Source organism: Danio rerio, chromosome 12 (genome assembly GCF_052040795.2).
Source record: "Danio rerio strain M-AB ecotype USA chromosome 12, GRCz13ab, whole genome shotgun sequence".
Taxonomy (NCBI): Eukaryota; Metazoa; Chordata; class Actinopteri; order Cypriniformes; family Danionidae; genus Danio; species Danio rerio.
In genome coordinates, this window is record NC_141032.1 from 33,064,683 (window position 1) to 33,087,650 (window position 22,968).

The window sequence follows — 22,968 nt, forward strand, 5'->3', positions numbered from 1 at the left end:
ATGCAATGCAATTTAAAAAAAAAAAACTATTAAAATAAAGTGTGACCATAAAAACACACCATGAAAGTGTGCTTTCTTCTGTTGAGCACACAAGAAGATATTTTGAAGAATGATGGAAACAACTTTAATAGTATTTCTTTTGTCTGGCTACCAGATTCCAACATCATTCTGAATATTCTCTTTTGTATTTGTGCACACTTCATTAAAGCCACAAAAAGATATATGTTCATAAGTTAGCAGTAATTTTGTTCAAATTTTATGTAATTTAATGAAAAATGTGTGTGCTATGGCAGGTTTTTAGATGCTGGGTGGTACACACTCATAAAAAAACCCTCAGTATTACAATTGGCTTACTAAAATGCAGTCACATCTGAAGATCAAATAAGGACTTTAAAATTATTGCCAGTAGAGTAATGATGCATGAAACAGCTCACACACAACTCATTTAGCCACATTTTAATACCCCCCTGCTTACTTATGCAGCAGACTTTATGCCATGATTAAGGATGTGCCACATAGCAAAATATATCTGGCCCACACAATCAGCTTTTGCTTGACCCTCATCGCAATGACTTACAGTACATGACTGGACCAAGTTCTATCTTCCAGACAAGGGCCAAACATGCACCATATCTGGGCAAAGTCTTAGCCAGGTTAATAACTGGGCCAGATATGTTGGTGTGTCATGACTGCCATGAAATTGGTAAACCCATGAATCATTGCGCTTTAGGCATGCTATAGGTGTGCCTTTTTACAAAGCAACCTGATTGGTCAATTTTTTTTTTTTTTTTTTTTTTGAAAATAATATTTAAATGTGGGTCAAGATTGGCCAAACTTACATGACCCACATATCAAATTATTAACATCTGGGCCAAACAGTACATTTTACACCTGTCCCAAGTATTGTGTGCCGTCTTAAAGACAGTGCCACCTCTTCCAAACCAGAGCCATATTTGGCCCACATGCTGTATGCCAGTCCTGGATGAATGCCTGCTGTGCCAGATTTATGCCAAATCTGGGCCAAAATTGTTTGCTCTCTGGGGTGAATCATTGTAAAGATGTATGATTTGTTCAGAAATAATTAAACAGGGCACATACTAATGTATGAGAAAATTGAATTACACATTTATTGTTTTTTTTTTTTACCTGAAAACCTCTTATCATGGTCTCTTAGTGTTTCATACAGTATATTTTAATAAGTACAGGTCAGAATAAGAATGCTGTTTCATGTCACATAAACATATCTGTTACACTGAATAAGGATAAAGCACTATTTTGCCCATATTTTGACATTTTGCTTTTCACAGACACACCAAATTACGCACTTTAACTGCATTTAATTAGCCTTCTCTGCATATCAAATTACTTTCCCAAATAAATCTGTTACGTACACTTAAATATCTTTGATTCGTCTGCATAGCAATGCTTGCTACCATGGCAATGAGCTCAGCAAGAGCAAGAATGCATCAGTATGTATTCAATCTGACAACCCTGATCTTTATACCACTTTTCTTTTCTCTTGCTATATTTTCGTTTGTGGTGTGCACTGTTCAGTGTAATATGGTGTCAGATCTATGTCATAAAGTGGGTGGCCTACAGCAGTGTGTGAACACAGACCCCGGATTCCACTGTCTCCCCTGCCCCCCTCGCTACAAAGGGACTCAGCCCTACGGCATGGGAGTGGAGTCAGCTAAAACCAACAAACAGGTCAGTACCACACACATCACCTCACATACCGAATAATTTACGTCCAGGTCTCCTGGTTCTGGTTCACATATATTTAAACAGACAAGGTTTCAGTATCTGTTTTTTTTTTTTACTCATGAATAGGTTTGTGAACCCTACAACCCCTGCAAAGACAACAGCCACAGCTGTCACAAGTTTGCTGAATGCATCTTCCTCAGTCACTTCACTGACCCCATGTACAAGTGTGAGTGCCGGATTGGTTATGCTGGAGACGGCATCATCTGTGGTGAGGATTTTGATCTGGATGGATGGCCCAACCAGGATCTTGTGTGTGGAGCAAATGCCACCTATCATTGCAAAAAGGTATTACATTACTCAGTGGCCCTATCCACCTTGTATTAAAATGTTTTTTATGGCCCGTTTGAACTAAGTGGTATGGTACAGTATAGTATGGTACAATTTGGTATGCTTTTATGGCCATTTCCACTATCAAAAGGTAAAGCAAACCATACCACTTTTTGGGTACCCATTCGAAAGGGTACCTAACACAACAAAAGGATCCAGACACGCAGCTGAACGCTTTTACAGGTATTAATCACTAGCTTGTGCACAAGCCAGGAGAATGAAAACACAGGAAGTGCCACTTTTAAATACACAGCCAAGACATTACACAGTAATAATATATACATATAACAATGAGCCATGGACGACCCGAGCTCAAACAAACCTTGTCAAACATGACATGGTCTTGTTGAACAGCCACAAAGCCAAGAAGAAGAGCAATTTACTCTGTGCCCCGTAGTTGTTTACAAGGCAGTCTAAAGCACAAGTGGTTTCACTTTCTCCAGAGGGCTTACTGCACGTCTATTTTTGAAATAACAAACTTCTTGAGCTGATGATAATAACGGGCGCGTGATTATTGAAGTTCTTCTGAAATCCTTTTTAGAAACTGACAAACGTGAGAAAGAAGCACAAAAAATCAAAGGAGAAGCCATAGTGACAGGAGTGATGGTTGTGCGGCCAAGTGTTTGAGATATATATCTCTTACTCCTGCTTCAAAACCATGGTGAAGTTATTAGTACTGCAATAAATCCATGTAATAGCCTTTTCTGTCTCTAACAGTGTATTTTCTAATCGTCAGTGCCATAGACAATATCAGTGCTTTTTGTTCATCAAGTTTATTCAAATTTTGCTCTTCACTAAATTCAAGAACTTCTTGATTTGATGCCTATCCATATCCAAACAAATCAGCACCATTAAATTCCACTTTCTAACATGTATCGAAAATATGTTAGTAAGTGTATAATCGAGAACAGTTATATAGTGATGATTATCGTAATCATTTCATCGCCCATCCCTTTACTTAGGACCAGATGTCAGTTTAATCGGACAAATGTAGATAATATTCTAATATTTTGAAGTCATTATACTTTCTAAAGCAGTGTTCTCTGCATTGGTTCATTGTTTTTTGTTTTAATTTAATGCAAGCCAGACCGAAAGGTTTAGCTGTTGACTGCTATGAGAAGGTTTCTAGGGGATATAAAATGGAAAGAAATATTGTTTTACCTTAATAAACCCCAAAGGACAATGGCATCAAGTCAGGCAGGGGGCCCAATGGCCGTGAACTAGAGGAATGTTTTGATTTGGCCCAGTGTTTATTGTCTATTGTGCCGTTTGGAATCGTATATTTTATATCCTTTAAATGTCTTTGTGCTGAAGTGTTTTGCCAAAGGGAGAGAGAGCAGAAGTAATAATTACATCATTCTTCTCCTGTGATGGATAATTGCTTGATTATGTCATGATACACCGTGGAGAAAAACCAGGACCAGAATCTGCAAGACATCATAGATCTGAAGCTCGAGAAGCAGAGAGAGCCAAGCGAGAAAGCAATAAAGGATAAAATATGTGCGCGTAACAAATAAAGGAAAATGCCGGTAATGTGTAGAATGAAGAATTGAGAACTGAAGGAGTTTGAAAGTGCTCTATTTGGGTGATTTGATGTGGTTCATTTGTTATGAATAACTATTAGTGTCAGATGATTTCTGTAGAAAGGTCTGATTCACACTGCACACATAATGTGAAGCAGTACTGTGGTAGACAGGGCCTGAAAATGATGACTTAATGCAAAATATTTAATAAAGTATCTTAAATATAATTCTCAAAAAATGTATGTATGTATATGCTGCTGTTTAAAGGTTTAAACTGCAAGACTCCATTTAGTTTAGTTTGTTAAACTATATTACAAAATATTATTATCACAAACCATTGACAAAAATGCGAATAATATTACAAAAATTCAGAGTTTTTGGCAGCCAGTATACTTCAAACATTTGTAACAATCACAAGAATCACACAGTTGACTTTATTTGCAGGACAACTGCCCGACTTTACCCAACTCAGGCCAGGAGGACTTTGACAATGATGGACAAGGAGATGCTTGTGATAAAGACGATGATAACGATGAAATTGTGGATGAAAGGGTAAGGCAGATTTCTGGCATTTATAAACTGTGTAATGCTACTGATAGAAATACTGAATGTGTGCTGTATATATAGAGCATGAAATATGATTGATCAATTTCTACCAGGACAACTGTCCCTTGATGTACAACCCCAGACAATATGACTATGATAAGGATGATGTTGGAGACCGCTGTGATAACTGCCCGTATGAACACAACCCCGCTCAGACAGACACAGACAACAATGGAGAAGGAGACGCCTGCTCTGTTGATATGGATGGAGATGGTACTAAAAATATTTTTATTGTCTTTATAAATCCTTTTGAGCAGGGTTTAAAATCAATGATGACTTTTAGCAAATATGGCAACAAAATGAAGAAAAGGTTCAAATTTGGGTTTCTATATGTTTAATTTATATTAAATCTTAAACAATTTATTGCAATTTTGGAAAAGTATTTATTTATTTGTTTGTTAGCACTTAACATTTTTCATTTATTAACCTTCATTATCATTAACATTTAGGGCTCTATTTTAACAATCTAGGTGCAAAGTCTAAAGCGCAGGGCGCAAAAGCATTAAGGACAAGTCTGAATCCACTTTTGCTGTTTTAATGATAGAGAAATATGCTCTGCGCCCCAGAAACAAGGTCTAACAGGGTTGTGCTTATTTTATTAATGAGTTCTGAGTGTGTTTTGAGCATAATGTTCGTAAAACAAATCAAAGTCTCATCTCCCGTTCCCTTTGGATGGATAAACTGAACTAGAGTGAAACAGATGGTCAGTTAAACAAACCATCTGCAGCACGAGGATAAAGAACGAGCCTCCTCCATTCGGCCTCTTTGCTTTCTCTTTACTTTTACTCTTACCTTTTTTTTCATGGATAAAGAAACAGAGTTGTGTGCACTCCATTAAAGACATCCATTAGCCTTCATATTTAATTTTGTTTGTTAAGCACAAAAAATAGTTTAAAACTATTTCTAAATTCAGTTTTAATTTCCAGCAAATTAATAAATGAACAATAATAACAAAGTGTGCTCAAAAAGTTATAGTTATATCCAAACACACGACCTGTTTTTAAACGTGACAGATGGACAGATCTTTTTAATAAAACAAATACAAATATGCATATAATAAACAATACTGCTAATATTAATAACATTATACAAATGCAAATTGTCAAGAATAAACTGAAAAAGCCCCCCGTGATGAGGCATGGAGGTAGTTTTTTTTATATTAATGTAGAAAATAATAATTTTTGGAAAATTTTAATTCTTTAATTGTTTTTGTATGTAAAGATATTTGTGTATTGCTATACATCCTGTGTGTATTAAGCAATGTGTAACTGTTTGAACCTATAGGCGCATAACTAACGTGCTCTTCGCTGGACCTACTGTACTTTTAGTTGGTCAATGATGCAGTCTATTTCAGTTTTTCAAAATAGCAACGCACCAACAATGCGCCTTAATACACCTCTATTTTAGACCAGCACACCCATCAGTCCACAAGCTGGTGCAAATGGATTTGCTATTTAAACCATGTGGTGCAAAACTTGAAAAGTAGAGTTGCACTGGTCTAAAAATAGAAACAAATTCCGCCAAACATTTCTGCGTCTTATTGTGCTGGGTGTATGATATGATTAATGGCAAAATATGATATGTAAGAAAAATGGTGTCAATTCTCTTAAAATGTTTCATTTTTTGATAAAAAAAATATTGAAATTTGAAATATATTTTAAATAAAGCTAAACGTCTATGTTTGGCCTAAATTAGAAGAGATAAAAGTGTTTATTTCTATCGACTATGTAAACAGATTTATAGAAATCTTAAGTAGTCAAATAATTACACTTCTTATTTAGTAACTAAATTACTTTTCAGACAAAGTTATTTGAAGAAATTTAAATACAAATTTATAATGTAATCAGTAAATATTTACTTTTTTTAAATAAACTTATCCAACTTATCTATTTAGTATTCTCGCTATTTTAAGCAATTGGTTGAAGCAGTGGTTCTCAAACCTTTTTCATCAAGTACCACCTCAGAAAAGACTTGCCTCTCCAAGTACCACCATAATGAGCAATATTGAAATACAGCAGTGTAGTAGGCCCAATTAAGCAGCTACAGCATTGCACAGTTTAAAAACGAGGCAGATTCATTCCTATTATTAAAAATGTTTATTATTGTCTGCCACTTTAAACATTATAAATAGTTTGAACATTGCCACTATACTCTTATAATAAAAATGAAACATCAACATTAAAATTAAAATATGCTTTTAAAAGTTAAAAATAAAAGGTTACTGTTCTTAAAATATGTAAAGTACTAACATTTAGTAGCCAATTCATTGACACCTGGAAATGTTGCCTAGACCTCAGAAATGTAGATTATGGGTCATCATATTAATATATAAATAATTTTTGATAAATTTTGAAATATATGTAGCATGTACTTATGACATATTTGATTCCTCCATGTACCACAATGGGAAGCCCGCGTAACACTAGTGGTACATGAACCACAGTTTGAGAACCATTATGTTAAAGTTTTTGAGCTGATAGATGCAGTTATTACTGTAATGATAAGTTGTAAAGTATTAAAATGTGACTCTATGTAATACAATTTATTTTTCAATAAATATTTTCTATTCTCTTTTACTCTTAGAAATTCTGAATGAGCGAGACAACTGCCCTCTCATTTATAACACTGACCAGAAAGACACAGATTTAGATGGCGTTGGAGACCAGTGTGACAACTGCCCATTAGTCCACAACCCACAACAGGTCTGGAGGAAAGTACTTTTGCAGCTTCTTAATTCATGTTTTAAGAAAGTTACCAATTGTTCTTTTTGCAGACGGATTCAGATAACGATCTAGTAGGAGACCAGTGTGATAACAATCAGGACATAGATGAAGATGGACATCAAAATAACATGGATAACTGCCCATACATACCCAACGCTAACCAAGCTGACCACGACGGAGATGGGAAAGGAGATGCTTGTGATTTTGATGATGATAATGACGGCATTCCTGATGACCGAGATAACTGCAGACTAGTTCCAAACAAAGACCAAGAGGACTCTGATGGTAAAAACACTTACATTTTTACTACATTAAGACAGGCACTCTGATGGGATTTTTATAGTACTGAAATAATTATCATTTGTAATTTCTTATGGGGGTGACATGGTGGCTCAGTGGTTAGCACTGTCACCTCACAGCAAAAAGGTCACTGGTTCGAGTCCCGGCTGGCCCAGTTGGCATTTCTGTGTGGAGTTTGCATGTTGTCCCCATGTTTGCATGGGTTTCCTCTCGGTGTTACGGTTTCTCCCACAGTCCAAAGACATGCGCCATAAGTGAATTGAAGAACATACTGAAATTAAACATTTCAATTAAATGTTTTAAATTAATAAGATATTTTTTTAAATGTGCATACTGTCACATGACGTATAGAAGGCAATGCAGAGACATCAGTGAGAAAATGAAGGCGAAGGCAGATTCTGCTTGACCAGTGTATTCAGCATTGAATTCCACTGTTAAAAATGTGACTGTTTATGTTTTTATCGTAGTAAGTTATGATTAAAACAATTATACTGCATTTGTTAATATAATGGGCGGTGCAGTAGGTAGTGCTATCGCCTAACAGCAAGAAGGTCGCTGGTTCGAGCCTCGGCTGGGTCAGTTGGCGTTTCTGTGTGGAGTTTGCATGATCTCCCTGTGTTTGCGTGGGTTTCCTCAGGGTGCTCCGGTTTCCCCCACAATCCAAAGACATGCGGTACAGGTCAATTGGGTAGGCTAAATTGTCTGTAGTATAAATGAGTGTGCATGGATGTTTCCCAGAGATGGGTTGCAGCTGGAAGGGCATCCGAAAGAGAATCTGAAAATGTTCAAGTGGTCTCATTTCCCATTTTTCTATAGCTGTATACTGTAAACACTCAACGGCCACTTTATTAGGTACACCTGTCCAACTGCTCGTTAATGCAAATCTGCCAATCACATGGCTGCAACTCCATTTACTACATAGACATGGTCAAGATGATCTGCTGCAGTTCAAATCGAGCATCAGAATGGGAAAGAAAGGTGATTTAAGTGACTTTGAAGGGTTTACAGGGTTTACAGAGAATGGTCTGAAAAAGAGAAAATATCCAATGAGTGGCAGTTCCATAAGTGCCTTGTTGATGTCAAAGGTCAGAGGAGAATGGCCAGACTGGTTCCAGATGATAAAAAAGGAGAAAAGCAACAGAATTCAAATAACCACTCATTATAAGCGAGGATATGCAGAAGAGCATCTCTGAACATGCAACATGTTGAACATTGCGGTGGATGGGCTACAGCAGCAGAAGACCACACAGGTTGCCAATCCTGTCAGCTAAGAACAAGAAACTGAGGCTACAATTCACACAGGCTCACCAAAATTGGACAATAGAAGATTGGAAAAACGGAAAAAAGCCTGGTCTGATGAGTCTCGATTTTCGCTGTGACATTTGAATGGTAGGGTCAGAATTTGGCGTCAACTTCTTGTATGCATGGATCCATCCCGCCTTGTATCAACGGTTCAGGCTGGTGGCGGTGGTGTAATGGTGTGAGGGATATTTTCTTGGCACACTTTGGGACATTAGTGCCAATTGAGCATTGTGTCAACGCCACAGCCTACCTGAGTATTGTTGCTGACCATGTCCATATCATTATGACCACAGTGTACCCATCTTCTAATGGCTATTTCCAGCAGGATAGTCCGCCATGTTATAAACCGTGAAGCATCTCAGACTGGTTTCTTGACCATGACAATAAATTCACTGTACTCAAATGGCCTCCACAGTCACCAGATCTCAATCCAATAGAGCACCTTTTAGATGTGGTGAAAAGGAAGATTTGCATCATGGATGTGCAGCTGACACATCTGCAGCAACTGCCTGATGCAGTCATGTCAGTGTGGATCAAAATCTCTAAGGAATATTTCCAATACCTTGTTGAATCCATGTCACAAAGGATTAAGGCAGCTCTGAAGGCAAAAGCAGTCCAGCCCGGTACTGGTAAGGTGTACCTAATAAAGTGGCCAGTGAGTGTATGTGCACATGCATTTAAAATAAAAGTATTTAAGTTTTGGAAGGCTACAAAAATGTGCTGTTTCACTCCAGAGTAAAGAATGTGTCGAAATAATGATGTGTCTAATTATTGATATATGGCGCTGAAGCATCAATGTGAACATTTGTTCTCCAGATTATCAGAGAACTCGATAAACAACTTCCAGAACTTTCCTCTGGGCTCCTCTCGCACCTGTTTGTCTTAATACACAACCCAGCATTTAATTTTTGCGTCTGTTGTTTTGGACATCGTTCATATTTCCTATGAGGGTCGTCCAAGAACCTGTCCCATAAAAAAAGAAAATCAAAGACGAGGCACGAATAGCAGGCAGATAAGAAACACGTACATTTTTCACTGGCATCAGAAATGTTGAAGATTTGCATCCCGGGGTAGTACTTTGCGTCTTTTTGTGTTTTATGAGGTATTTTAAACACAGATATACGCAGCTTGACATTAAGCCTGAATGGTATAATGGTGGAACGAGCTCTGTGTTGTCAGGCCATACTCACTGCTTGGGTTTTCTTTTATAAAGTGGATTTGAAATTTAAGTGGGGTGAAATTTGCCTTGGCATTCCAACGGGTGTTCATTTCAGCGGCCCTCTGAACTCCAAGTGCTAGTTGAAGCTGTCACGGTCTATGGGGAGATTGGAGATCTTTGAGGTTTTGTTGGCTTACAGAGACAATCCCGAAGCTTTGGGAAAAGCCATTGTTTTCCAGGTTTCCAAAAGGAAAAGTACCTCTTGGCTACGACTGCACTGTGTTGCCAGTAGTTCGCAGATCAAATGATTGAATGTTTTGAAGCTTAGATTCGAATTTTCTAGGTCAGTGGTTTTGGAGTATTTTATGAAGTGATTGTACCGATAGTCTAAACACGAAGAGTGTATACTGCTTCATATGGACTACTAAGCTCATAATGATTTATTAATTTGCTATTTTAACTACTTTTAACTGCACAAGCTACAAACATTAATGTTTAAGTGCAACTACATGCCCAAAAATGTAATAGTGAAAGTATGCGGAGAAAAGCAAGATCTTTATCATATTATCCTTTTAATGGATATAGATTTGACCCATATGGCCATTCTAGGTAGAAATACACAGAACTTTTTTATGTTTTTTTAAATTTTAATAAACTTTTATTAGAATAACATATATAGACACATTTAGGAATGTTCTGGATGCTATAGTTACTAATAAGTTATATAGGCGACAAGGTGGCTCAGTGGTTAGCACTGCCACCTCACAGCAAGAAGGTCGCTGGTTCAAGTTCCAGATGGGTTAGTTGGAATTTCATGTTCTCCGTGGTCATGTGGGTTTCCTCTGGGTGCTCCAGTTTCCCCCACCCTCCAAAGACATGCGCTATAGGTGAATTGAATAAACTAAATTGGCCATAATTTATGTTTGTGAATGAGTGTATGGGTGTTTCCCAGTACTGTGTTGCATTTGGAAGGGCATTCGCTGTTTAAAACATGTGCTGGATAAGTTGGCAGTTCATTCTGCTGTGTTGACCCTTGATGAATAAAGGGTCTAAACTGAAGGAAAATTATTGAATGAATGAATGAATGAATGAATGAATGATATAATTTAAAAACCTTTGCAGTTCTAGTGTTAAAATGATGTAAATGTGACCGCAACATACACTGTATATCAACATGTTAAACATTCCTGTGTTTTCTTGCAGGTGATGGTCGAGGTGAGGCCTGCGAGAATGATTTCGACAATGACAATGTGCCAGATATCTTTGACGCCTGTCCAGAAAACAGCGGCATCAGTGTCACAGACTTCCGGAAGTTTCAGATGGTTCACCTCGACCCCAAAGGAACCACGCAGATCGATCCCAACTGGGTGGTCCGAAACCAGGGCAAAGAGCTTGTGCAGACGGCCAACTCCGACCCTGGCATTGCAGTGGGTGAGTGAGATCCAATGCAAACATTTCCATACATAAAGAGGTACAAAAAATTTCTAGATCATGATCATGTTTTTCTCTACAGGATTTGATGAGTTCAGTGCCGTGGATTTCAGCGGGACCTTCTACGTGAACACAGACAGGGATGATGACTATGCTGGTTTTGTGTTTGGATACCAGTCTAGCCGGCGTTTTTATGTAGTCATGTGGAAACAGATCACACAGACGTACTGGGAAGAAAAGCCGTCGAAGGCGTTTGGCATTTCTGGCGTTTCTCTGAAGGTGGTCAACTCCACCACAGGCACGGGGGAAATTCTACGCAATGCTTTATGGCACACAGGCAACACTAAGCATCAGGTGAAACTCTCTCTTCACTTTTATTAATCCTGACGGGTTTCACTTTTCGTGCCATTGCTAACAGTAAACTGTCCAATAAACAGCTTTGATTCATGGCAGCGCTATCTGTGTTGGTGGTTAAAATGATGGATGGTTTTACTGTGCATTGTTTAGGTGCGCACTCTATGGCATGACCCGAAGAATATTGGCTGGAAAGACTTCACTGCGTACCGCTGGCATCTTATCCACAGACCCAAGACTGGCTTCATAAGGTATACAACCAGACTTTATCTCGTTTTAACTATTCAATTCCAAGACACATATTTTAATTATTATAATATAATAAAATAAAATTATATGGAAATTAATATACAGTAGTAGTCAGAAAAAAAACGTAATTATTACCCCCCTGTTAATTCTTTCCCCAATTTTTGTTTAACAGAGAGAAGATTTTTTCAATACATATCTAATCATAATAGTTATAATAACTCATTTCTAATAACTGATTTATTTTATCTTTGTCATGATGACAGTAAATAATATTTTACTAGATATTTTTCCAGAAACCTCTATACAGCTTAAAGTGACATTCAAAGGCTTAACTAGGTTAATTAGGTTTACTAGGCAGGTTAGGGTAATTAGGTAAGTTATTGTATAACGATGGTTTGTTCTGTAGATTATCTAAAAAATTGCTTTAAGGGGCCAATAATTATTAACTTAAGATTGTTTTTAAAAAATTAAAACTGCTTTAATTCTAGCCGAAAAACAACAAATAAGACTTTCTCTAGAAGAAAAAAATATAATCAAACATGCTGTGAAAATGTATCATTTGGGAAATATTTAAAAAAGAAAAAAATCAAAGGGGTTAAATAATTCTGATTTCAACTGTATATGTTTTATTAAAAACAGTATCAATATAGTTTATAGAGAATGTATTACTTAAGTCTGTATCAGTAATATTGTTAATATAATGTATTATTTAATATCATAAACATTAGTTGATTGGAAAAGTTATTGGTAATATTGTATACAATGTGTAAATTGGTTTTGTAATACAATATAGTAAAAAAATAATATACAATGTGTATATTTTAAAATTACATTAATAGTAATTAGTCATTGTGTATGAAATATAATATATTATATGACATTAAATGTTTCTGATGCAAATTGAAACAATATTTTTTTTGTTTTTTTATTGATGCATATTAGTCAGAGAGCCACAGCACCGAATAAAAAACAATTAGCTCACATTTTCTTCAAGCAATACAATAATCTTGCATTTAGAACTGTATAAAAACACAAATAAAAGATAAATAAATATATAAAAATCATATAAATGTCATTTATCAAACAAATCCGTTTTCCCCCAGAGTTGTTGTGTATGAAGGCAAGCAGATCATGGCAGACTCAGGTCCTGTTTATGACAAGACGTTTGCAGGTGGACGACTCGGGTTATTTGTTTTCTCCCAGGAGGCCGTTTTCTTCTCTGACCTCAAATATGAATGCAGAGGTAGACTTCTTTACACAGCAAAAACTTTCAATATCCTGCCGTCTTTCTTTTTCCATTATTGAGATTTGTCTTTCTTTTTGCAGATAACTGAGTGTAAATGGGGAACAAAGTCTCCTGTCAAAGACTTTTTTGATCAAAGCAGAACTGAATCAATGTAGAGCCTCAGAAAAAGAAGATAAAAAGACTTTCTACAATACGGGGAAATTCGAATCGACAGAAAAGAAGTGAATTTACCTTCAGCTGGACATATATAAAGAGAAACAAATGTTTGGTCAGCATTGCTTTAGATTCACAGTTAATATTTGCACAAATAATCTTTGTAATGCCACAATAGCTATGTTTCCATCCAAAGATGCAAATTTAATTTTCATACAAAACTGAAATATTGCATGTAACATTTGCGAATAAATCAAAATTGTCACTTCCTGATAATCTAGTACCAATAATCAGAAAGAAAATTGGAAATTGCTGCATTCAACACAGGCTCATTGGAAGTATGTGTTCAGGGCTTTATTTTTGAGAACCGGTAAATATGTGCCCGCAGGTACATAATGGCTAAAAAAAACAAATGCCATGGTGTAGTACCTCTGACTGCTCAGTATGGATGGCTTTTTCAGTGTGACTGGTTGGCTCGGTAGCTCACCGCAAATGGCATCAGATTTGGAACAAGAACTGGACTGGACTAGACTGGGGTATGAGTCCAGCAAAGGACGGTTCCAGTAACCAGGTAAAATGAAACCAAAAAAGCAGTGTAAAATTCTGGTAAAAGTATGTGGCCGTAGCTTTTCTACTGTTCTAGTTTGTTTTTGAAAACACTGTCAGTTGGAGGAAGGGGTGGGTCGTTGCGTCAGTCGATATCAAGCTGATTTTATTTATTTATGTTATTTGGCAGGGACAGTGTACATTAATTAGCATTGATGGAAATGCACCAGAATTATGCCGCAGTCACACTAGAGTTTGAGCTTGCGAAATTCTGTCGTAAAAAGGGGATTAAACAAGATGATTTGACATTTTAAAAAATATATTTCTGTCCAGAGAGGTCATGTTTTGATCCTCAATTGGTCTTACGCAGCTAACTGATGTGATTTTGCAGGTCAGAGTTCACCAAGCTTTAACTTTGCAACGCAGTGAACTGCGAAACTTGTTGCACAAGCTAGCATTTCCAGTCTGATGCATTCGCGTGCATATGAATGGAAGTCTATGGGGAGAAAAGTGCAGTGTGACCGCAGCTTCAGCCAAAAGGCTATTTTTCATTAATTGTCCCTGGACAGATGTTAAAATTTTCGCCCTAAAAGCAATACAAAATTATAAAATGAATTAAGCATAACTAAAAAGCACTAAAATTGACATAATTTAATAGATCCTAATACATTTTATGTATATAAACAAAATAAACTAAAACACCAATGAATTATACACAAAAACCCGACCAGCTACTTTCTCATACGCACACGAGAAGAATGTTGAGATTGTCAGAAATGCACGCAGTCTATAGGGGAAATTTATGAAAAAATGGCATGTATAAGAAAACGTGCCCCTGTAATGTATTTTAGATTGTCAAGAATGTTCACAGCAACCTCTGGTGGATTTGTGAAAAACAAAAAATGCAAGCACATGTAGCCCAGGGTACATATTTATTGGTTGTCAAAAATGTAGCCCTGGGCATATATCTCCAGTGAGCCTGGGTTGGTTGTGTTAGGAGAAAAAATCTGGGCTTTTTTTCTTATTTTATAATTTTCTCAGAAGATGAAGAAGAAGCACAATAAATGCGTGGTGGTCCTGGGAGCTAATAATGCCAAACCACTTTGATGGCAGACTTTAGACTTTTTGGAATTTTAGAAGTAACAAAACAACATTTCAGATATTTTACAATGTGGTTGTTCCACTGGTTTGTCCCCCATGCCCAATTTTATCATCACATGATCTGTTAAAAGATCATGTCATGATCATAATCTGTCCGACAGCTAGCTCTCTACAACTCTTTCATGGTTGCCCACTTAAGCCAAGCAGGGCTGCGCCCGGTCAGTACCTGGATGGGATACCCAACACAATCTCACGGCAATTCGTAACTTTTTCATTTAGTGGCTAATTCGTATGAATTCGTACGATCTAATTCGTACAATTTAGTACAATTTGCTTATCCCCCAATGACGGTTGGGGTTAGGGGTGGGGTCAGGTGCCACGCCTCCTTTTTAAAATCGTACCATTTCGTACGACTGAACTCGTACGAATTCGTACGAATTAGCCACAAAACTGGCAAAACGTAAAATACTTACGTTTTCTCGTGAGATCAGGCTGGGATATCCACATGGGAAAGCTAGGTTGCTGCGGGAAGTGGTGTTAGTGAGACCAGAAGGGGGTGCTCAACCTGCGGTCTGTGTCTGTCCTAATGCCCCAATATTTTGATGGAGGCTCTATACTGCTCAGTGAGCGCTGTCTTTTGGATGAGACATTAAACCGAGGTCCTGACTCTCTGTAGTCGTTAAAAATCCCAGAATGTCCTTCGAAAAGGAGTAGGGGTTTAACCCCAGTCATCTCGGCCAAATTTAGCCATTGGCCTCTGTCCATCATGGCCTCTTAATCAACCCCATATCATAATTGGCTTCATCACTCTGTCTCCTCTCCACCAATCAGTATAGCGCTTTGAGTATCCAGAAAAGCACAATATAAATGTAAGAAATTATTATTATCATTCATTATTATTATTATTAAAACTAATTCACCCTTTTATAATGCACATGCTGGAAAATATTTAGTAATTCAGATTTCATAGTCAAAGATTTATCCTACTCAGTTTTGCATGTAAGTTTTTATGAACATTTTCAAAATTTACAGTATGCACTTCTTGGCATTTCTATTAAGCATTTTTTAATGTGATAATCCAAAGTGCACATAAAAATAGGTAGATGGAAACATAGCTAATGAGTCCTGCCATCTTGAAAAATAAACCTCAAGACTCTTTAGTGTTCAGGGTTTGTTGTTTTCATTTCAGTTCATTTATACGTCTTTCACGTTTGTCATTGGAGAACATTTTTGTTGCTTTTTATGTTTGTCGCAAGCGTTTAGGGGAGATGTATTATATTCAGACCTTTTCTATTGTCTACTGTAACTTATTTGTCTATTTTTCTGATTATTAGTTAGCATTTCTTTGTATTGTATCTCTTGCTGCCGAATTGTAAATACTTATTTATTTGTTTACATTGACACTTTTTTTTTTCAAATGAGGTATAAAAAGGATGTTTTTGCAAATGTTATCAGACAGAATTTTCGTCATTGGCCGTTACTGTGTCTACACAAAGTGAATGTGACAAGAAGAGCTGTAATGCAGTATATTTCCGAAGTATCAAGGTGTTTCTTTTATTAAATTACAGAGTGTGCATGAGTAACCAATGCTCGCCGTCAGTGACTCCAGCAGCAGAGACTTAATTTACTTGCTCTTATACTGTAGGTACAATGGTGACAAACCAGGGTTGTGATCTCAGTAACTCAGTTTCTAGGTCACTGTAACTTGGCTACAAAACCAGCTATTTTTCACTCTGCCATCAGCCTCTTTATATTCATTAGGAAGAAGTGCCATTTGGAAATGCCAGTGAGAGATTTAATTTAAATGTCACATTTTATGAGCTGTTAAGGTAATATTTACTATACTTTCATTTACAGATATTTCATGGAGCACTTCATTAGATTCATGGTTCATTTACAGTATGTGGCTGGCTGCTAATCACATTTTTAGGTATCATACTTGTTTGTATTAACTGACAAACAATTGTTTTTATATTTTCTCACTCCTATGCATTTTCAGTTGTGATGTAATAACTTCTGTCAATAAAATTGTATACACAGACTCGACTGATGATTTGTCAAACAGTTAAAAGGTAACCTAGGGTAAATATTTTAGGTCTATTTAGGTCTTTTTAGATTTGAAATATGGTAAACCATTTTCATACTCAGGACTTTGGGGGCAAAATAATTTGGGGCCCCTAAGCAATTCCAGGCATGGGGCCCCAGCATTGTTGAAAAAAATAATAAATTATTTATTTAAAATATAATACTTAAATGAACCTTTATGTTCCTAATGTAAAATTAAAAGAAATAAATTCACAAATAAGAAAAGCAAGTTCACAAACGATGTCGTATTTCTACTTTTCCCCCCCAAATGTTGTCAAATTTCGTACTCCTGCACACTCTACCCGCCTCTACTCTGATCGCTGGCAGACTGGTGTCACTAAAATCTCATGATTGTGAACAACAGCAAGATAATAATAAACCGTCTAAAAATTTTCTCTGGCCCCACCAAAAAAGAGCCATTCAGTTATTCAACACAACTTTTCTTTAAATACAACTGACAGTTTAAAAATGATTTTATTTAAATACATTACTGATTAGATTAACTAAAATTAATTGTTTAATGTGTGGTTTAGTTAAAAACTACAACAATTTTATGTTTTATGTTTGTTTAAAACCCACCAAAACTGCCCAATTTTAGAAACGGGCTCATTACATGAGTCTATACTAGTCAATATTTTTATTTTTCATTTATATGTAAACCTAGATTTAAAATGCCTTTCACTTCTTGCTCTTGCTTGATCCATCAACATAATAATCATATTAGCCTACGTTTTAATCAATTATGGCCTTTCAGTTGTTATTTTTTTAAATGTAGACTAAGAATGCTAAAGAGTATATGAAGGGGGTCCATGCAGGGGTGCATTTCTCGTCACAACACCGGGACTGCAGTCAGATCATGAAGCTATGTTGATCTTTCTTTCGAGGTGTTGAAATGAACAAAACAAATGAACAAAACAGTTGGCCTAATACAAAATATAGGATTAAAATATGGAAAAATTATCAGATGGTAATTTCGGTCAATTTTTTTCGGTCAACGGATAAACAGCACTCGGTAATATTTCAGCATGCTTTCACTTTCGTAGACATGAAACGCACATTTGCAGTAGAAATGACATCCTGCCCTACTTATCATTTTCTCTTCATATGGTCGTATATTTGGACACTACACAACCATAATACACTTTGATATAGCCTGGTTCGTTGCATCGTTTTATTTCATTACAATCGATCCGCTCAATCAAGCCAAGACCACCTCATTCTTGCGATCTTAGACCGATAGATTTGGAGCGGACTCGAGCATGATTGCGGAATTCACATATGCCACACGAACCGTGCTTACTGGGCAAACGAGATAGATTCCAAAACAAATGTCTGGGCATGAAAGCACGCAATTAACAAACAGTCGCAGCCAAATAAAATTTTAGTAATAAAGCAACACTGTCCCCCATAGGGCCAGTAACCATTTTGTATACTATCCCGAACATCTCGCAGGCTGGCCCCGGGCCAGCGGGCAGTCCTTATTGTTGAGCCCTGCTAACACTCACTGTATTTTAGCAGTAAAAAACTACGATATAGAATATTTAGCTGAAGCTTGACCACAAAATTAAATCGCAAATCAAATTGAAATCGCAATATCTTTTTAAAAAATCCCAATTAGATATTTTCCCCAAATTGCATAACCCTAATGGAAAGACAGTTCACCTAAAGCCCTTGGGCTGCCTGGCTGAAATTGAAAAGTATGCGTGCATATAGCCCATTCAAAAACGTAATTTGAAGCAAGGATTACTAGAAAAACTTTCAAATAATCAAACCATGTCCAAGTTAGATAGTGTTTTTCCTCCATCTCGTGATCCTCCAGGCTCTTTTTTTGGAGCTTTTAGGGGGAAAACAGCACTTGGTAGAATTAAGTCAGCATGATGTCCTCCAGCAATTCACATCCCTAAAAGAGTGCTCACATTTCACTGCTTTCAGATGCTGCAGAATACTCTGCAAAGTTCTGTAGGTTGATGTGGTAAAAAAACGCAATCGTTTACGTGAAGCTGACACAATTAGGGGGTAATTAAGGGGAATGCTGTAATGACAGGGACACATAGCAACAGCAAAACAGACACGGAGACACGCAGTTGAGGCATTTAGAGGAGATCCTGTTTTACTTCATGTGGAGAGTCTGTGGTTCTTAAAAGCAGACCATAACAGAGAACATCATGCAGTATGTCATCCTTGTACTTGATGCTCGTGAATGACACTTTCTAATGCTTGCATGTTGTGTTAGCGTTATTTAGTAGGCCTATAAACAGATCCAGCTGTGCTCACGGTACACTGCAAACTTAATCAAACAGACTGCAATATGAAGTTAAGGCTTGTGCCGTAATTTTCATGCAGAGGAAGCTGAGCAGAGTCTCCTGAGAAGATATCAGACATAGTTCTTGTTCCAAGGACAGGCACAGAACAACAAGAGGGGAACAGGGAGATCTCAGAGGAAGATTCTTAGAAGTTATTAAGTCTCTGTGTCTGGAAAGTACTGTTAAAACGACAGATTTTGCAATATTTTGAACGATTGAAGCACGTAATAAAATAAAAGTCTAGGTACTGCAGCCTACCACAGAGTTCTTTACCATTTTGTACAACACCGCGTCAAGGTCTATTTATTTCTGATTAGCAATGTCTCTTTTATTTTAAATAATAATTGAGTGGTATAAACATAATACACAGAAGGAGATATAAAAACTCAATCCAAACCCATTTTATGGCATGAGATGTTCTTTCTTATAGCTTTCGTATTGCTGATTTTGTCAAGTGAAAGCTGTAAATCTGATAACGTTTTGGGATTGGCTTTGAATCTGAGGCATCTTGCCTTGACTGTTCATGTAAATAAATTTTAAAGGATAACAGCATTCTTTATTACCAGATTCATCATTTTGAAAAGGAATTGTAATGACAGAGGTATATAAATAATGTGATAAAATGAAAGAAATAAAGTAGATGAAATTTATGAAACAATATAAAGACATTCCAAAAGTAAGGGGGTTCCTCTCCTTCTAGACAAAATAGTACAGTGGGCAAAATCATTATTAAATGTACTTTACCTATTCAGGGTTAATACTAATTAAAGAATGTGTGTGTGTGCATGCATCTGTATACAGCGATTAAAGTAAATTCAATTCATCTTTATTTCTATAGCGCTTTTACAATGTATATTGCGTAGATTATGATTGTGTGAAACAGTGTTAGTCCAGTTTTCGGAGTTAAAATTTAATTTAGCTCAATGAGGTTTAATTTTCAGTGCTGAAAGTCCACTGAAGAGCAAAGCCATCGATGTGCAGCTATATACACTCAGTTTGAGTCAGAATTATTAGCCTTTCTTTATTTTTTTTTACTTTTTTAAATATTTCCCAAATGATGTTTAACAGAGCAAGGACATTTTCACAGTTTGTCTGATTGTCTTTCTCTTCTGGAGAAAGTCTTATTTGTTTTATTTCGGCTAGAATAAAAGAGGTTTTTAATTTTTTTAAAAACATTTTAAGGTCAAAATTATTAGCCCCTTAAGCTATTTTGTTTTTTGGTAGTCTAAAAAGTCAGTTAAGCTGAAACTAGGGAAAAAATAAACAGGCTAATAATTCAGGGGGGTAGGCCAGCTCTATACCCTCATCAGGGTGCTTGAGGGTTCATGGAAGTATGCCCAACCAGTCCACATATTTTTTGTGCACTGGGAGAAGGCATTGGACTGTTTCCCTCGTGGCAATCTGTGGAAGGTGCTCTGTTAAGGGCTGTCTCGTCCCTGTATGAACAGAGTAGGACTTTGGTTCTCATTGTCGGCAATAAGTCAGACTTGTTACTTGTGCATATTGGACTTCAGCAGGGCTGCCTCTTGTCACCAATTCTGTTCATAATTTAAATGAACAGAATTTTAAAGTGCAGCCTTGGGCTGGAGAGGGTCCGGTTCTGGGACCACAGGATTTCTTCTCTGTTTTTCGCAGATGATGTTGTTCTGTTAGCTTTATCGAACATGGACCTACAGCATGCACTGAGGCGGTTTACTGCTGAGTGTGACGCGGCTGGTATGAAAATCAGCACCTCCAAGTTGGAGGCAATGGTGCTCCACCGGTAAAAGGTTATTTGCGATCTCCAGGTTAGAGGAGAGTCCTTACTCCAGGTTGAGGAGTTCAAGTATCTTGCGGTTTTGTTCACGAGTGAGGGAAGGATGGAACGTGAGATCGACAGGCGGATTGGTGAAGTGGCAGCAGTAATGCGGTCGATGTACCGGTGCGTTGTGGTAAAGAAGGAGCTGAGCCAAAAGGCTAAGCTCTCAGTTTACCGGTCAATCTTCGTCATGACCGAAAGGAAAAGATCTCGAATGCAAGCGGCCAAAATGAGTTTCCTTTCCAGGGTGGCACCCGGGAGGAGCTCGGAGTAGAGCCGTTGCTCCTCCACATTGAGAAGTCAGCTGAGGTGGCTCGAACATCTGTTTTGGATGCCTCCTGTATGTCTACCTAGGTTGGTGTTCCAGGCATGTCCCACCAGAAGGAGGCCTCGGGGAAGTCCCAGGACATGCTGGAGGGACTATGTCTCTTGGCTGGCCTGGGAACGCTTAGGGATCCCCCGGAGGAGCTGGAGGAAGTGTCTGGGGAGAGGGAAGTCTGGGGTTCTCACCTAAGACTGCTGCCCTTGTGACCCAACCCCGGAAAAGTAGACGAAAATGAGATAAGATTAGTTGAGACGAGATGTAGTGTTATACATTTAAAAATTCATTAAAAAATATTTAATGTATTTTGAAATTGTATTTCCATTTCCACTGTTAGATTTTTTCCACATGATCTTCAGAAATCATGGTGGATTTGTTCTCAAGAAAACAAAATCTAATCATTCAATCACAGCAACTTGATGCATTCAGGCATATAAACGTGGCGATGAAGATCTGCTGAAACTCAAAGCGAACATCAGAGTATGGACGATTTACTTGACTTTAAATATGGCATGATTATTTTTGCTAGACTGGCTGGTAGACTGGAGTATTTAACAACTGCTGATGCGCTTGGATTTCAATGCGAGACCATATTTAGGCTTTTTTTTAGAGGAAATGGTCCAGAAGTAAAAAAAAAATCCAGTTATAGCAGTGGACCTGAATTTGATATTGTTTATGGAGACACATTTATTGTTGTAGAACTTCAGTAATGGTCAGTTTCACACGATCTGTGACTGTTCAGCTGAACACCGGGCCAAACTACAGTACTGGACCGCAACATTTTCCAAAAATCCACAGTCCGAAAAATCTGGGAAACTGGCCTAGAAACATGATGGCAGGTTAAAAGTGCACAGAAAGACCGATGAGCGCTCTTATCACATTTGTATGTTTCTGAAACTATTCTGTCTGCAGTTGTCATTCTTCTTCCAGCAGAAGACTAATGTTTTGTGGTGAGTAGAAAGTCCAGCGCTGTTTCTAAGCATTAATATGTGCCATTTGAGAACTGCATTTCCCCTCAAAACATAACCTGCAAAGTTCATTAATTGCAATCTTCTCTTAAAATACCCTGTTTCAGAAGAACACTGCACAGGCCAAGCAAACGGAAACAAAAACATTTTCCCTTTAATGTGTTTTCTGATTCAGAAACACAAGCCTGGCACATGCGGCAGGAAGGGTCTGTTTTTCAGTAAAAGATCTTTTATGTAAATTGGAGGATAAGGTTTAGAATTTATTGAACTATTATATCATCTGCAGTGACCACATAAAAGATGCAGGGATTACGTTAAATAAAGGACAATTCAGTGATGTAATGTGGGCCACCCATCTGTTTGTATTGGCCTCAATATTTGGGCGATGAACAAACTAATTAGTGCATAATGCAAAAATGTTAACATCCTTTTCTCTGACGAACACAATACTAAGGTAATAAGTGTGTTCTAATGTTTCAAATAACTGTGTCAAAAAAAAAAGTCAAAATATGGTTAAAAAACATATTCAGTGGAAAAGATGCTTAAATTAAAATGAAGCAAGATTATTCTGACCTGTATTAAATGCATATAATAATAAGTGATCACACTGGATTTTATTATATCTAGTGATTTGCAGGATAGTGAATATAACTTGCCAATAGTGGAAATTTTAGGTGCTTAAATTGAGTTATCTAATATGCTATCAAA

At 37.2% G+C, this 22,968-nt stretch overlaps 1 protein-coding gene across 5 annotated transcripts in view; it reads left to right on the forward strand.

Annotated features, from left to right (window-relative positions):
- thbs2b (thrombospondin 2b) overlaps window positions 1-16,825 on the forward strand; it is a 55,235-nt gene extending 38,410 nt beyond the window's left edge. For all 5 annotated transcript variants that reach the window (XM_087276493.1, XM_087276492.1, XM_087276494.1 and 2 more), the window contains 11 exons: window positions 1,555-1,707; window positions 1,831-2,049; window positions 4,059-4,166; window positions 4,274-4,433; window positions 6,804-6,922; window positions 6,994-7,228; window positions 10,908-11,135; window positions 11,218-11,489; window positions 11,643-11,740; window positions 12,842-12,981; window positions 13,065-16,825. In XM_087276493.1, the coding sequence (XP_087132619.1) occupies window positions 1,555-1,707; window positions 1,831-2,049; window positions 4,059-4,166; window positions 4,274-4,433; window positions 6,804-6,922; window positions 6,994-7,228; window positions 10,908-11,135; window positions 11,218-11,489; window positions 11,643-11,740; window positions 12,842-12,981; window positions 13,065-13,072 (1,740 nt within the window). In that variant the 3' untranslated portion in view covers window positions 13,073-16,825. The remainder of the gene's footprint in view (window positions 1-1,554; window positions 1,708-1,830; window positions 2,050-4,058; window positions 4,167-4,273; window positions 4,434-6,803; window positions 6,923-6,993; window positions 7,229-10,907; window positions 11,136-11,217; window positions 11,490-11,642; window positions 11,741-12,841; window positions 12,982-13,064) is intronic.
- The last annotated feature ends 6,143 nt before the right edge of the window (window positions 16,826-22,968 follow it).